This window comes from Schistocerca gregaria, chromosome 4 (assembly GCF_023897955.1).
Source record: "Schistocerca gregaria isolate iqSchGreg1 chromosome 4, iqSchGreg1.2, whole genome shotgun sequence".
NCBI lineage: Eukaryota > Metazoa > Arthropoda > Insecta > Orthoptera > Acrididae > Schistocerca > Schistocerca gregaria.
The window spans coordinates 677640231-677656907 of NC_064923.1; the positions used below are offsets into that span (position 1 = coordinate 677640231).

The following is a 16677-nucleotide window of genomic DNA, read 5'->3' on the forward strand; positions in this document are numbered from 1 at the left end:
CGCCGTTGCCTGTTTTAATTGACAGGTAGCCTGCGTTACGTCACATGGTTTATGCCACGAAATGACGAGTCCTACCTGATATCCCACTGTAATCTTGGAAATGGCGCAGGTAACGGCAGAGTTCTAATCGCTTAGCCCATGGTTTTCAGCTCTGTGCTGAAGATTATGCCAATATTCCTTACTTGAAAAATTTTGACATGTTACCACAGCACTGGAAAAGTTTACCACCACCTGTACATTCCTGTAAACACACTAGAAAACTTATACCCAATTTGTTTTTTTCTTTGTGGCGTACGACAACGACAATTACTCATTTAACAGTATATATTTTAGTAGTATTATAGGTTCTAAATATTTCTTACAGGGTAAGTTTGACAAAAATGATCTTCTAGACAGTGGGTTTGGTTGCCATAGACAGTTGTGTGATTCATGTTACTACGTGTCAATTTCGCAGTGTTAGACTCTGAAAAGAAATGAGTGTGTTAAAAATAAGATATGAAAGGACTGACGTTGATCTCTGTAGAACAAAACTGTATTATGCGTTTAGAGAACCCTCACGAACAGCTCTTAGAATGACTTACACATACCGTTCTGCATATGAAGTTACATGTCACATTGTTTATTAAAATGCATGAATAAGTGCTATAAGCGTAAAATACTTGTTGCCAGTGGTGATGGCTTCACTGCAAGTGTAAAAAAACGGCGACATTTAATCATATTTACTAACTTTGTGCAGAAATGCTTTAAAGCAGCCACATGGTTGAATATTCCAAATTGTAGTACAAGGATACCCAAATTTTGAAACATATTTGATGACGTCCTAAGCAGTGTAAGCCATAGAGAAGTGTGTAAAAAGTTTCTGGAAATGACAGATAACTATTTTCGCTTTTCTGAGACAGTGTGGTAAAGATATGAAAGAATTCACTTCAGAAATACGTCAAGTTTTAGAAATATTTTCACAGAAAATTATTGTAAAATAAGGAACAACCACCTTGTAAACAAAAGCAGACGATACTTACCTGAATTTTCAAAGTGAATGTAATTTCTTTGTACTTGCTTAACTATTATTTGCTGCGCAAAAAGGACACAAGGACACCAACAGCAGACTAGCATAGGAAAAAAGGGCATTCGTGGCCGAGAGAAGTCTCTAGTATCAAATACAGGCCTTAATTTGAGCAAGAAATTTCTGAGAATGTACGTTTGGAGCACAGGACACCAAAAAGCGAGGTCAACGTTGCTATCAGATTAGGCAAGGATAGGGAAGGAAGTCGGCCTTGCATTCCGGCATTTTCCTAAAGCGATTTAGGGAAATCATGGAAAACCTAAAACAGGATGCGAGTTTGAACCGTCGTCCTCCCGTATGCAAATCCAGTGTGTTAAGCACTGCGCCACTTCGTTCAGTCATGCACTGTGGGAAAACCGGAACAGAAGAGAATAAAAGCGTTTCAGATGTGGTGCTTCAGACGAATGTTGAAAATTAGGTGTACTGATAAGGTAAGGAAAAAGGAGGTCCTGCGCAGAATTAAAGAGGAAAGGAATATGTGGAAACACTGACAAGGAGAAGGGACAGGAAACAGGACATCTGTTAAGATATAGGGAATGACTTCCATGGCACTAGAGGGTGAGGTTGAGAGCAAAAACTTTAGAGGATAGCAAGAGATTGGAATACGAGTACATCCGGCAAATAATTGAAAATGTAGGTTGGAACTGCTACTTTGAGATGAAAAGGTTCAGATGGTTCAAATGACTGTGAGCACTATGGGACTTAACATCTGAGGTCATCAGCCCCTAGAACTTAGAGCTACTTAAACCTAACTAACCTAAGGACATCACACACATCCATGACCGAAGCAGGATTCGAGCCTGCGACCGTAGCAGTCGCGCGGTTCCGGACTGAAGGGCCTAGAACAGCTCGGCCACCGCGGCCGGCCGAGATGAAAAGGTTGGCGCAGGAGAGGTATTAGTGGCGGGCCGCATCAGACCAATCAGAAGACTGATGGCCAAAGAAAAAAGTCTGCTCCTTACTAATTTCGTGAATATTTGGTTTTTTTACGACGGCTGACATTCCACAAAAGCCCGAAAGGTAAGCAAGTAACTGCCTTGGAAGCAAGCTCTGTTTTAGGTTTTAGGTAATGTTACTGTAGAACGTTGTTAGTTTTTATTCTCCTTCTCAGTTTCTCCTCAGCGTGATGAAATCTGCTTGAAATGCAGAATATATGGCCGTTTACATGCTCGACTCATATTTCTTACTGTAATTCGCCCTTTAAACTGCTCCGTCACTCTTTTGTTCGTGTGTAACACTCAGACTGTGACGTTACAGGAGGCAGTCTCGGACTTCCTTTCACATAAGTGCCTGCTGGACATGTAAGGGTGGCTGTAATTAACGTACAGCCAGTCACATAGGGATTAGGAATGGGAGATTGGCAGAAAAGGTAAAAAAAAGTGAGAAAAGCATGATATTGATTTTATTGTTAATCAGCGCTAACACAATTTGTTCAATACTAGCACCAGAGGCGTCGACAAAATGCCCCATCCGTCAAACGATTTGATCATCACTTGCTTGCAGCTGTTCTTGTGTAGTAGGAGCAATTTCTTCGTTTATACCGGTCTTCAGATCAGGTAGAGACCAAATGTGTTCTTTTAGAAACACCTAGGGCCCAAAGTCACATGCATTCAGATCAGATGAACTTTCAGGCCATGCATCTGGAAAACCTCTGGAGATAACACGTTTGTGGGAGGTTGCTTTAAGCAGATCTCTCACTGGACGAGCGACGTGCACGAAAGCAGTGGTTTCCACACAGTCGTCCTCTTCTAAAGAAGAAAAGCACGTGCTACACAAGGAGGTCTCGATAACGCACAGACGTGACGGTGCACCTGAAAAGCTGTACTCTCTTCAAAGAAGAACATGACGAGAGTAGAGATGCTTGTGAACTTTCACCGCATGGTCACATACGGCAAGAGCAATGGCTCTTCGGAAACAGCGTGTGGTTTAACACTACCCCATTTTCGGTAGTTCTGGGAACTCACTGCACACTACACTGTCAAAATGTACATCGCCACTCCACAAAATACTGCCGGGCCGCATGTCATCAACTTCGATCCGTGTCAGGAGCAGAAGTGCAAATACAGCACATTTCTACGGATCTTGAATTTTTGTTGCTGCCCTGTCTGGATCTTGTATGGGTACCAGCATAAAACAGACTATGGGATGGACAATTATCATAACACTGCACCAGCACTAGCGCTAGATGCCTCACGTGCTGCATGGTCGGTTACAGCAACAACAACCTCGTTAATAACTTCCACTTGGATAGGACGCCTTCCTCTTCCGGGTGCCACACCAAGTTCACTCGTGTTTTCGAGTATTATTATTATTATCTTCATTAAACTATTTAACGACATCGAGCCTTACTTCAGATCTTTCAGTCAGCAATACTCTCTCAATGCAGCACTGTAATTGCTGTCAAGCACATAAAACAGTTTCACTAACAGTGCACTCTCTCTCTTCTTGATATACACACTGTTCTCTCAGAGTATGGCTCGTCAGATAACGGCGTGGATGTCGTCCCATCATATAAACAGCGTACAGCACCAGATTTTTCAGCTGGTGGCCAAATTTGGAAGTAATTTTTTTTCTGAGTAGATTGGTTGCACATTAATGACTCAGCATATCTACGAAGCTTCACTGCAGTGTGATAATTACAGCCCACACCTGACATCTCGGAGTACCTGCGCTTCAGCTATAACCACGTGGCCTGTATCACTTCTTTATCAGAGGCAAGTCGATGGCCTCTTAATCCTTATTAGACAGGTAAGTGGTTAATTTGTGCTTAAGGGATTCAATAATTCTGCATACCAGGCTGATTGCTAAAAGCCAATTAATACATGCTGAGATGCGGATATAGTGCTGAAAGAGAACATGTTAGAAAAGTAATAAGGAAACAGGGGCTATCAGACAATTGAACATAAACAGTGGTAAATACACATCATGAACAATTGGAAACAAGCTTAAATAGCATGTCAAAACTATGAGTAACGACTGACTTGGAACAAATAAAAACTGAACAGTTGGTAGAGGAGCAAAATTCGAGCAGTATGTGTTGCCTCGGTACCACTTCTGCCACATGTTACACAGGATTACAAGTGTTAGTCTACATTCGGACAAGGATTGTGAAAATGCATTGGATTACTTTCTCTAGTATACGTCGATAGAGAACTGTGGAGAGATAGCTAAAGGCAAGATCACACGGCCAGAGAAAGCTCAGAAATGGCGAACAGTTAAGCCCAGGTGTCTCGCGACCTTTTGCAGGCTTCGGTGAACCTAGAACCCATGACGTCATCAACAGCAGAGTGTGAAAAAGGCAGCAGTAGCAGAAATTATTGAGGCTATCATCTCAAAGCAGCAGCAACTACTCTACAAGACTTCAACAGAACTCTTTGGCAATCTCTGCTTGTGACATTGCTCTTCTTTGTCGCATAGTTTACTAGCATTTCTTTGTCTGTCGTGCATTCTTCGCCAACAGAGTGTTAAGAACTCATTATTGTTATTCTTAACACCTTCGTTCATTCACAAACTAGGCACCACCAAACATATTACCATCATAAAGTTAAGTGTTCAGCTGCCCTACGCTTCTGACCTTGGACTAGTTCTTTCTAGAATGGCCAAGTAAGCTTCGACTCACTGTTTTCCAGTGTCACCTTTGGTGCATCTGCTCCGCCCTACTATTATCTGTCTCCATAGGACAGTGTCCACTCAGATGGCCTAGAGTTGAGAGAGGTTTGCAAAGACATCTGCTCACTGACAGCTAATGGTCTGTTTTCCGTAAGACTTTTCGCAGTGCCCCAGCTTCTTTCTCTACATACTGCCTGTCTCCTTTGTACGCAATGCCTGCATCAATGTATAGAATCAGAATAAAATCACTTCACTCCTAAGCTTCATCATATACTGTAAGCTCTCTACTGTAGTACAGTAGATCATTACACTTTAATCAATTTTCAGCAGTCAGACCATTTAATTATTGATAGATCTCATACCTGTTGATCATATTTCCTTCTAGAAAAGACTGCATGCCCTAAGCAATATGACTGTAGTTAAAGTCTATATTATGAGAATATATTATTAGTGGCTGGGAAAATATTAAATAATAATAGTAGCTCAAGTTTCCCGACACTTTTCGATTTATAATTAAATGTCAGTCACTATGGTTTCTAGCTCTTACTCGCGCACTGTTGAATTCACAGTTCTAATCTTTCATATACGTAAGTCCGTTACCAGCGATAATTCTTCCATTCTTTTTAAATAATCAATATAAAATACGTTGTGTGAAAATCACTTGCGACATCACTTCGTCCCTTCCCTGCTAATTAACTGTGTTACATCTCCTTCGCGCCTTCAACGTGACCACGAGTCTCTGACTCCAGACTCGACAGACTACACAGTAAACACTGACTCACTGCCTGTCGGCGGCACCAGGAGCGTCGCACTTCAAAGAGAACCAACGGCGGAAACAAGTGCTCTCCGCCCTGACTCAGGTGAGCGCTAAACTTACAATATACACATTCTGTTGAGGAAGCTCAGAATTATTGAGCACTTTTATAGGTAATTTTAACTTCGGTTTTTGCTCTTCAGTTTACAGTAGGGAACATTTCAACTCCAATGACGAGATGCTTCAATAAATTTCGTGTGGGTTGTCTCTCCGTTGCCGTAGGTTATCACAGATTCTTAGTCAATTGTAAATGTGCTCTCCGCTAATTGGACACGGTTTCCGTTCCTGGTGTGCGTACACACCACAAACAACATAAAACGTACTGACGTGGTAACGCAGAATTGTATCACTGACGAAGGGGAAGATGCCGTCAAGCGGACGGAGATTGATCTAAGCTTCCCAAGAAAAAAGCAAACACTTGCTGACCTACCCTAGCAGGATTTCCACAGCCTTTCGAACATTAGCAGTTACTTTGCAACGACACAGTGTAGAAGATGAGTAATGCAGTGGAGGCTGTAGCCCTGGAGAAACAGAAGACTGCAAAATTGACTGAAAGCGTTGATGAGTGGTTTTGAACCAATTACAAACTTCCCGCATCCTTTTACTGTAGAAACAGACGAGAAAGTTTCTCAGCGATGATAGTGTTTTAAAATCAATTTTCATCCAGTGCACTCTCCTTTTTTGTTGCGAACTACACCAATCCCTCCTATCTCATAATTCAAGCCATTGATTGGAGGCATACACAATATTCATACAATGAAACTGATTAACTGTAACGAATACGCCTGAAATGCCTGCCTGGGCTAGCACGCCAGAGCGGGTTAGGTTGTGGAAAGGGGCCAAAATGAGGTTGCTGTCAATTGCAGCCAACATATAAACTTTATTTGTCTACACACAGTATTACACAAAATGCAAAACACTCAGAGTTGTAATGGATTTTCTTTGATAAACTTTAGATCGGCTGAAGGCCACACTCAAAATCCAAGACGCAAGACCTAAGCAAGAAATTGACATAGAAGGTTCTTTTGGAGGTGTCATCCAAAAATATTTTCTAAATCTTAAATCAAAACAGGCTGAAGGCCTTAGCACCTTAATTTTAAGGGAACTCGACTGGAGGCCCCATATTAAGCAATAAGAAGTATTTTACTCCAATGGCAGGAGGTCCAATTTTAAAACAGTTGAAGCAAATTCGGCTGAAGGTCCCATACAAAAACATCAAACCGTATGCCTTAAAGACAAGACAAGAACATGATTTAAGAGATATTAAAGAACGGCTGAAGGCCACACATCAGCATAATAATTTTACGGCTTAAGGCCTTGAACGATTTGATGTAAAATTCGCCTGAAGGCCCCAATAAGAACGACCATCTCATGCCTTAAGGGCAAGACAAGAACATTAATTCAAGAAATATTAAAACTCGGCTGAAGGCCACACATCAACAAAATAACTTAATGGCTTAAGGTCTTAAAAGATTTGATGTAAAATTTGGCTGAGGACCCCTATATGTACAACAATCTCATGCCTTAAGGGCAAGACAAGAACATTAATTCAGGATACATAAAACTCGACTGAAGACCACACATCAACCAAATAACTAAAACTCAAACAAGGAAGTTACTATGTAACAGACACTGAAGACGGCACGGAAGTCCCAAGGGTCGGCCTGGAATTGTAACACTAACACCTGTTTAGGCGAGGCAGGCAGCCTGACCAACAATCTCTTAATCGGAAGGCAACCCAACCGACAGACAGCTGACCGACTAATCAACCAAATCAGTTCCGCTCGACGCAATCAGCAAAACGACCACAAGATTTCGATAAAACAACACACAGAATATTGGAGCCCACAACGACCAACAACACCTAAGCAGTCGCTGGACAGCAACAACACGACGAGGAAAATACACCGCCGAAAATTACGTCAACGACCAGGGCAGGTAACCAGAAAGTCAACGGCCACAAGGCAGGAGATACCGCTGGTGACCTTAAACAACAGGGAATAAATTTAGTCAAATACACACACGTTGTCACTCGCGAATATGTCCCGAAGGCGACAACCAGGATCAAACGAAGAAATGTAAACAGTAGAGGCTGGACAGTAAGTTAAGTGAGGACTCAACTTTCATGTCCAGTACCGGTGGGCAACGAACTTCGTAGCACTCGCAAGCAGCACCTCACACTCCAACCGCGCGTGCACGCCGCAAGCGGCTCCAGCCCGACTACGCACCATGGGGGCTTGCTTGCTGCTCCGCACCAAGCGACCGACTGGACTGCTGGTCCACCCATGACTGCTGCTCCGTCGCGACTGTACTGCTGGTGCGTCTCCCACTCACTTTCTTCCTTCAGCCAGGCGACGTCCTGGAGACACTGGCTCCAACCCAACCATGCAGAGGGAACACCACCGACATCTCTACACAGGAAGGAACAGACCCAAATACACCTCGTCGATGATACGACTGACGAACGACCAACCGACGGTCGTCCCCGCTGGTACTGGCTGTGCGGTCCTCACTGGGACTCCGTGCCCGACTGCACCGCTGCTGCATCCCGACCGCCCTCCTGGTCCTTCTCCAACTTCACTGCTGGTCCGTCTCCAACTGAACTGACATCGTTCAGTCTGACGACGTCCCGGAGACACTGGCTTGGACCCAACCATGCAGAGGGAACACAACAGACATCTCTGCACATGAAGTTTCAAATGGCTCTGAGCACTTTAATATCAGTTAAACTTAGAACTACTTAAACCTAACTATCCTAAGGACATCACACACAACATGCCGTAGCGGTCGCATGGTTCCAGACTGAAGCGCCTAGAACCGCTCGGCCACAGCGGCCGGCTGCACAGGAAGAAACCGATCCAAATAATCGTCGCCGATGGGACAACCAACGGCCCTCCTGATCCGTCTCCATCTGAACTGACTTCCTTCGGTTGGACGACGTCCCGAAGGCACTGGCTCAGACCCAAACATGCAGAGGGAACGCAACTGACATCTCTGCACAGTAAGGAACCGACACAAATAATCTTCGCCGATGGGACGACCGACCACACTCCCATTCCGTCTCCAACTGACTGACAGAGACAGAACAACCCGGAAATACTATCAGTCGCTCAGATATAGTACGACGGTGCACTTATCAATACGCGCTGCTGCTGCCACTCATGGGCACAAAAGACAGCAATTCCGTGACACCAGAATTTGAAATTACAATGATGAGGCGGCCGTGGGGTAAAAACAAGATGTTAAATAAGATGGCACGAACATGAGCCACGCACGGCTCAAAGCCTAAAATTTTAAAGATACTGCTTTGACGGTTGACATCGATACTTGCAACGTCGTATTTGCCTTGAGAACAGAATTATTTGGGAAGAAGGATCGATAATTATCAGTTAATTTTATCCTTATTATTTCAAGTTTTTCTTCAAACTAACAACGCATGTATTCATATAAATGGTAGCTGTACGATGAAAAAACAACGATACTGTCGTATGACGTCAGATGTTTTAGGTAGTTAATTACCTGATAACTAAATACACTCCTGGAAATGGAAAAAAGAACACATTGACACCGGTGTGTCAGACCCACCATACTTGCTCCGGACACTGCGAGAGGGCTGTACAAGCAATGATCACACTCACGGCACAGCGGACACACCAGGAACCGCGGTGTTGGCCGTCGAATGGCGCTAGCTGCGCAGCATTTGTGCACCGCCGCCGTCAGTGTCAGCCAGTTTGCCGTGGCATACGGAGCTCCATCGCAGTCTTTAACACTGGTAGCATGCCGCGACAGCGTGGACGTGAACCGTATGTGCAGTTGACGGACTTTGAGCGAGGGCGTATAGTGGGCATGCGGGAGGCCGGGTGGACGTACCGCCGAATTGCTCAACACGTGGGGCGTGAGGTCTCCACAGTACATCGATGTTGTCGCCAGTGGTGGCGGAAGGTGCACGTGCCCGTCGACCTGGGACCGGACCGCAGCGACGCACGGATGCACGCCAAGACCGTAGGATCCTACGCAGTGCCGTAGGGGACCGCACCGCCACTTCCAAGCAAATTAGGGACACTGTTGCTCCTGGGGTATCGGCGAGGACCATTCGCAACCGTCTCCATGAAGCTGGGCTACGGTCCCGCACACCGTTAGGCCGTCTTCCGCTCACGCCCCAACATCGTGCACCCCGCCTCCAGTGGTGTCGCGAGAGGCTTGAATGGAGGGACGAATGGAGACGTGTCGTCTTCAGCGATGAGAGTCGCTCCTGCCTTGGTGCCAATGATGGTCGTATGCGTGTTTGGCGCCGTGCAGGTGAGCGCCACAATCAGGACTGCATACGACCGAGGCACACAGGGCCAACACCCGGCATCATGGTGTGGGGAGCGATCTCCTACACTGGCCGTACACCTCTGGTGATCGTCGAGGGGACACTGAATAGTGCACGGTACATCCAAACCGTCATCGAACCCATCGTTCTACCATTCCTAGACCGGCAAGGGAACTTGCTGTTCCAACAGGACAATGCACGTGTGCATGTATCCCGTGCCACCCAACGTGCTCTAGAAGGTGTAACTCAACTACCCTGGCCAGCAACATCTCCGGATCTGTCCCGCATTGAGCATGTTTGGGACTGGATGAAGCGTCGTCTCACGCGGTCTGCACGTCCAGCACGAACGCTGGTCCAACTGAGGCGCGAGGTGGAAATGGCATGGCAAGCCGTTCCACAGGACTACATCCAGCATCTCTACGATCGTCTCCGTGGGAGAATAGCAGCCTGCATTACTGCGAAAGTTGGATATACACTGTACTAGTGCCGACATTGTGCATGCTCTGTTGCCTGTGTCTATGTGCCTGTGGTTCTGTCAGTGTGATCATGTGATGTATCTGACCCCAGCAATGTGTCAATAAAGTTTCCCCTTCCTGGGACAATGAATTCACGGTGTTCTTTTTTCAATTTCCAGGAGTGTACATTGTAAAGCTATAAATTTTGAGGTCATCTTTATGTGTATTCCCCAAATTAACAAGAAGCATATGTTAAATATATGATTTCAGTGGGTACAACACTGTCCATATTTGGATCTTTTTCATCGTTGAAGATATAGGAGTCATTAATTTTATTGAGATGGAGTTGGACCATTAAGTGGGTGTCTTCGTGAACCCAGTTTATTTCCTCATTGATTCACACCATACGTAAAACTACCTGTTTTCTTATTTCCATGTACAGTATGGCATTGCAGAGTTTACGTTTAAGGAGACTCCCCAAAAATTCATTTAAATTTCCTTACAGTAAATGGTGAAATGATAGCTATATGGTCAAATGCAGTACGTTCCACCAGTACCAGTCCGATGACATCTTTTGCGCCACAAGAAGGAGGGAAGCAATGATTCCAATACATTTTAAAATTTTGTAGATTGATGGAGAGACCATAACATACCACTCCAAATCAAAATAATTTGAAACCAAATGTAACAGTAACTAATAGGCAATCTTACTTTCTCCTCCTCCCCCCCCCCCAACCTCCCCACCCACCATTTCAGCGCTTCGTACATGCAGAATGATACTGCGTGGACGACAGCGCTACTGATATCGCAGACCAGAGACCAGCAGCCCCGGTGTGTAAGTCAAAGACAGTTCCGTCCAGAGCTTTTTATCGAGTAGATGTGCTGTACGTTTCTCTCTCGCAATAACGTATTGTTAACTTGTAACAGTGTCGACCAAGTTGTTAGTACATCTCCCCATGTCTGTAGTGGAGATCCATCACGAAATGAGTGAAAAACGATGGGTTTCTTCCACTTATCCTACGGATATACTGTAGAAGTTGGAATATCCACACTGACCCTTAGTGGCACCTAAAATGGCATTAGCACCGTGAAATGAGAAAAATGTCTCAGCCTATCATGCCTAATTGAGAAAGAGACTGTAAAGTTTATCATTGTTATAGCAATCCAAATGATGTGAATTTCCTGGACCACATAAAATAATTCTCTTCACTCTCCGTGTTAATAAGAATAAAACTTCTGTATTAGTTATAAACACAATATCGACATCACTCAGAAAAGCAATGTCAAATAGATGAAGTATGAAACCCATACAGAGTCGTGCTGGCTAGAGACTTGACGAGTTACGCACCGCCTGAACGGCTATTCACACTAGAAGAATACAAATAGTGATTTGGGGATAAAATTTGTAGAAAATGGATATGTGTCACACTAAGGTAAGGCAAAACTCGAGACACACAAAGCCAGGTGCAAGCTGAAACTTACCTGTTACTCTAAATTGTATTAACACCAGTTTAGCATTGCGTAAAAGAGTTGAGATTTTCACAAAGCTACTAAAAATAAAGAACTTTTGTTGTGTTGAATGTATTTTACAGCACACAAGCAATAAGTAAATAATTACAAAATTTACTGTAGTTGAAATTTTCTGCTGTTGTCGGCAACGTATCGGTAACTCGATATGTTGCTGATTGATCTATGATGCCATGTTCGAAACAGAAAATTTTATTTAAGTCGCGTGTCTCGTACATTTAGAAAACTTTATTCCTAGACGTTGAATGGGCGACCATGCAGTCTGCCGAGCGCTGTTGACAAGTAGGGTGCACTCAACCCTTGTAAGGAAAATTGACGAACCACTTGATTGACAAGCAGCGGCTCCGGACACGAAAACTGACAATGGCCGGGAGAGCGGTGTACTGGCCACACACCCTTCCATATCTGCATCCAGGGACACCTGAAGGCTGCGGATAACACCGCGCTCGGTCAGAATCGTTGGGTCTTCGAAACCTGTTTGGAATTACTTTTAGTTTAGTTTATTCCTCGACGAGAAAGTGCATTTGCTTGAAGTGCAAGAGCAACAAGAACTGAAGTCAAGAGATGAAACCAAAAAACTGAGGTGGAGATTCTCTTGTGTTTTTGTTATTGTTGTTGTTGTTTTTGTGGTATTCAGTGTGAACAGTGATTTGATGCAGTTCACTTCACTAATCGTTCCTGTGCAAGCCTTTTCATCTCCGAATAACTACTTCAACCTACATCCGTTTGAAATTCCTTACTGTATTCAAACCTTAGTATCCTTCTACACTACTGGCCATTAAAATTGCTACACCAAGAAGAAATGCAGATGATAAACGGTTATTCATTGGACAAATATATTATACTAGAACTGACATGTGATTACATTTTCACGCAGTTTGGATGCCTGGATCATGAGCAATCAATACCCAGAACAACTACCTCTGGCCGCAATAACGACCTTGATACGCCTGAGCATTGAGTCAATCAGAGCTTCGATGACGTGTACAGGTACAGTTGCCCATGCAGCTTCAACACGATACCACAGTTCATCAAGCGAGGTGACTGGCGTATTGTGACGAACCAGTTGCTCGGCCACCATTGACTAGACGTTTTCAGTTGGTGAGAGTTCTGGAGAATGTGCTGGTTAGGGCAGCAGTCGAACATTTTCTGTATCCAGAGAGACCCGTATACGACCTGCAACATGCGGTCGTGCATTATCCTGCTGAAATGTACGGTTTTGCTGGGATCGAATGAAGGGTAGACCCACGGGTCATAATACATCTGAAACATAACGTCCACTGTTCAAAGTGTCGTCAATGCGAACAAGAGGTGACCCCATACCATCACGCCGGGTGATAAGCCAGTATGGTGATGACAAACACATACTTCCAATGTGTGTTCACCGCGATGTCGCCAAACACGAATGCGACCATCGTGATGCTGTAAACAGAACCTGGATTGATCCGAAAAAAAGACGTTTTGCCATTCGTGCACCCAGGTTCGTCGTCGAGTACACCATCGCAGGGGGCCCCTGTCTGTGATGCAGCGTCAAGAATAACCGCAGCCATGGTCTCCGAGGTGATAGTCCATGCTGCTGCAAGCGTCGTTGAACTGTTCGTGGAGACGGTTGTTGTCTGGCAAACGTCCCCATATGTTGACTCAGGGATCGAGACGTGGCTGCACGATCCGTTACAACCATTCGGATAAAATGCCTGTCATCCCAAGTGCTAGAGATACGAGGCCGTTGGGATCCAGCACGGCGTTCCGTATTACCCTCCTGAACCCACCGATTCCATATTCTGCTAACAGTCATTGGATATCGACCAATGCGAGCAGCAATGTCGCGATACGATAAACCGCAATCGCGATACGCTACAATCCGACCGTTATCAAAGCCGGGAACGTGATGGTACGCATTTCTCCTCCTTACAGGAGGCATCACAACAACGTTTCACCAGGTAACGCCCGTCAGCTGCTGTTTGTGTATGAGAAATCGGTTGGAAACATTCCTCATGTCAGCACGTTATAGCTGCTCTGAAAAGCTAATCATTTGCATACCACAGTATCTTCTACCTGTCGGCTAAATTTCGGGTCTGTAGCACGTCATCTTAGTGGTTTAGCAATTTTAATGGCCAGCAGCGTATAAACTATCATTCCCACACTTCATTCCATCATACGAAACTGACAATTCCTTGCCGCCTCGGGTTGTGTCCTATCAACTTGTAGAGGAAAATTACATTCTTGTAGAGTGGTTTCGATATCTAAGATGATTTAATAATTATTATTTAATGGTGATTATAGGAAAAAGTGTTGTCATACAATTGCAAAAGTCAGCTGCAGTTAATAACTGCACTTTGATTTCAGTGTTGAATACTAAACGTTTTAAAAGTATCATATTTGTAAAGTGTGAGCTATTCCTAAGAACTTCACATATTATTATTAAGACAAGAGCGTTATTTTCCCAAGAAAAATGAGGAAGCCATGAGGTCCTGATGACAGCCTAGTTTTTTCTCTTGTCCTTATGTTTCGTGAAAGTCTTTCCTTCCTAAAGCAAATGCGCTTTATGCTGACCCAGTGGACAGCGTCGAAATAGGATTGGCAGGCGTGGCTTTTCGTTTCCATCTTTTGCGCGCCTTTTATACAGGACGATGTATATCGCAAACAGACTGAATTGTGAAGAGATGCAGTGGTTCAGAGAGGTAATGTAATGGTGCTGGTCAAGAGATTAAATATTTGGTGCTAATATTTGTACAATTCAAGAATGAAGTCTATAATTAACCCATCTGTACTAAAAAGTAGAATCATGTCAACTGTAGCCGTGAATGCCTTTTTAAAAATCAGTTATGGTGTTGCAACTATGACACCATCTTATTTCGAGAATGATTATTAAAGATACACATTACAGAATTTGTAACTATATAATTAATAAGAAGCATGAAGAATTTCTGGAATTATTTTTGCACCACATGCTCAACTACACTACTTCTGACAAGGCAAGCTACAGACAATTTATTTTATTGGTCATGTACAAGAAGCCAGACTTCCGTTAACAAAATCTGTTATAAGAAGTGCGTTTGGTACATTATATTAACAGTTAATTTTTACAAGTTTACCACCTTATTTCAAGTACATATCGTTAATTAGCCTAAATGCTATTTTAAAAATACGATTTACTGTGTGGAAAATTTATAACACTGAATGGTAAGGCTTTGTTGTTCATTACAGGAACAAAGAGGAGACACACAACTTTGATGGGTCACTTTGTGACAGTACCTGATTAAATTTCATTTCCTTAAGTGCTATTACTAAAGGTCAAGATATAATAGACACACAACTTTGAGTGATCACTTTGTTACAGTACCTGATTAAATTTCCTTTATTTAAGTTATGTTACTAACAGTCTCAAGATTAAAGTACCTTCAATTTAATGAGAGTTACTATTTTCATTTTGCTGTTGCAATGTTCGTAAAGTATGTTTTAAAAGGGAGCCATTTAAGATTTTGATATTTTCAATCTGGTACAAAAAGCTGTTATTACATTTATGGAAATATAAATACAGTATCTGTTCTAAGGTGAATGAACAGACTTATTCGCAAAATTCATCTCTTCAGGACATGGCGACAACTGTTGATTTTCATGAGGAAATATCACAAGGTGAGTTAGTATCGGTTCCTGATCAAATGATAAATACTATTAGTGTCCTTTAATGGGAAACATTAATTATCAGAAAGATAATTACAGTAATAATGAAGTGTATACTCTGTTTCTCGAGACAGTGACCCCTAGTTTGCCCAATAAACGCTCCAGAATACGAGTAAGTATGAAAGATGAAGTGAAATTCATACAAGTACAAACACAGCCAACATTACTAATAAAGTTCAGCTTACTCTGAAATAGTGTTCGAAGTATTAATATTATTGTTTTTAGTAGTAAGTCCGAACATATATGTTACGGTAGACAGCCAAGGTTTTAACAAGGTATTCATAACATCGTGACGACACAGCTGTGATAAAAGACAACAAGAGAACATTATAATTATGAAAAGAAAATAGGGTGTAGGGTTATACATGGTGACCTTCCGCAGGGCATTGTCAAATCAGACATATCATAAGGTCGCCATCGACTATATCAAATTTGGTATGCCCAATGGCTTGAATGTGCAGTCGTTACATTAAGGTGATACTGGATTGTATTTATGCACTGAAAAGTAAATTAATAGCGAGACGCACAAATTCGATAAACAACATCCTGAATCCTTTGCTATTCCTTGCATAAATAACTGCATCGAATCAAAGGTTACAGAGTCATGCTTTTTAACAGAACGCCTACCTTTCAACGACTGGAGTTGTTATTTAGGTGCACAGATATTTTCTGGAGAGGCCTGGTGAGATCCGAGGCTATCAGTTCTGCCTTAATGTCCTGCACCAGGAAACTTTCTGCCCCCCCAGTCCGTATTCCATGTGACTATTCTTGAGCAGATGTTTAAGTAATGTAATCTGTTCAAAGGGATGGACTGTAACAGTAAACAGAGGCCTATGAAAAGAAATTCTGTTCCCCGACCATTAATACTAAGGAGGAAAGAAAAGAATTTGTCAGTAAAGGTACACCCTCAAATTAATAGGGACGCTTGCTTCTGGAAGGAAAACATGCATCAAGCATTGAAAACCTTGACAGACAGAGTCAGTCAGAGAAAAAGTAATTTGACAGGAAGTTCGCAAGAGTAATAACGTTTGTTTTGGGTGACAAAGTTTTAACTAGGAATCATTCTGAATCATCCCTATTACATGAAAAGAATAGTAAATGGTAACTTCTATTATAAGTACATTTGTGATCACGTGGATCCCAAATGCAGCTACTTACTTTCTTAACGTGGGGTAATAAGACTAAATGGTTTTATCCTGAAGGAGTCATG

The 16677-nt window shown here is 43.1% G+C and overlaps 1 protein-coding gene across 1 annotated transcript in view; it reads left to right on the forward strand.

The window, feature by feature from the left end:
• Positions 1-15379: 15379 nt before the first annotated feature.
• The window catches only part of LOC126267868 (odorant receptor 82a-like), a 165670-nt gene continuing 164372 nt past the window's right edge, over positions 15380-16677 (forward strand). The window contains exon 1 of the mRNA XM_049973178.1: positions 15380-15419. Within this exon, the coding sequence (XP_049829135.1) occupies positions 15380-15419 (40 nt within the window). The remainder of the gene's footprint in view (positions 15420-16677) is intronic.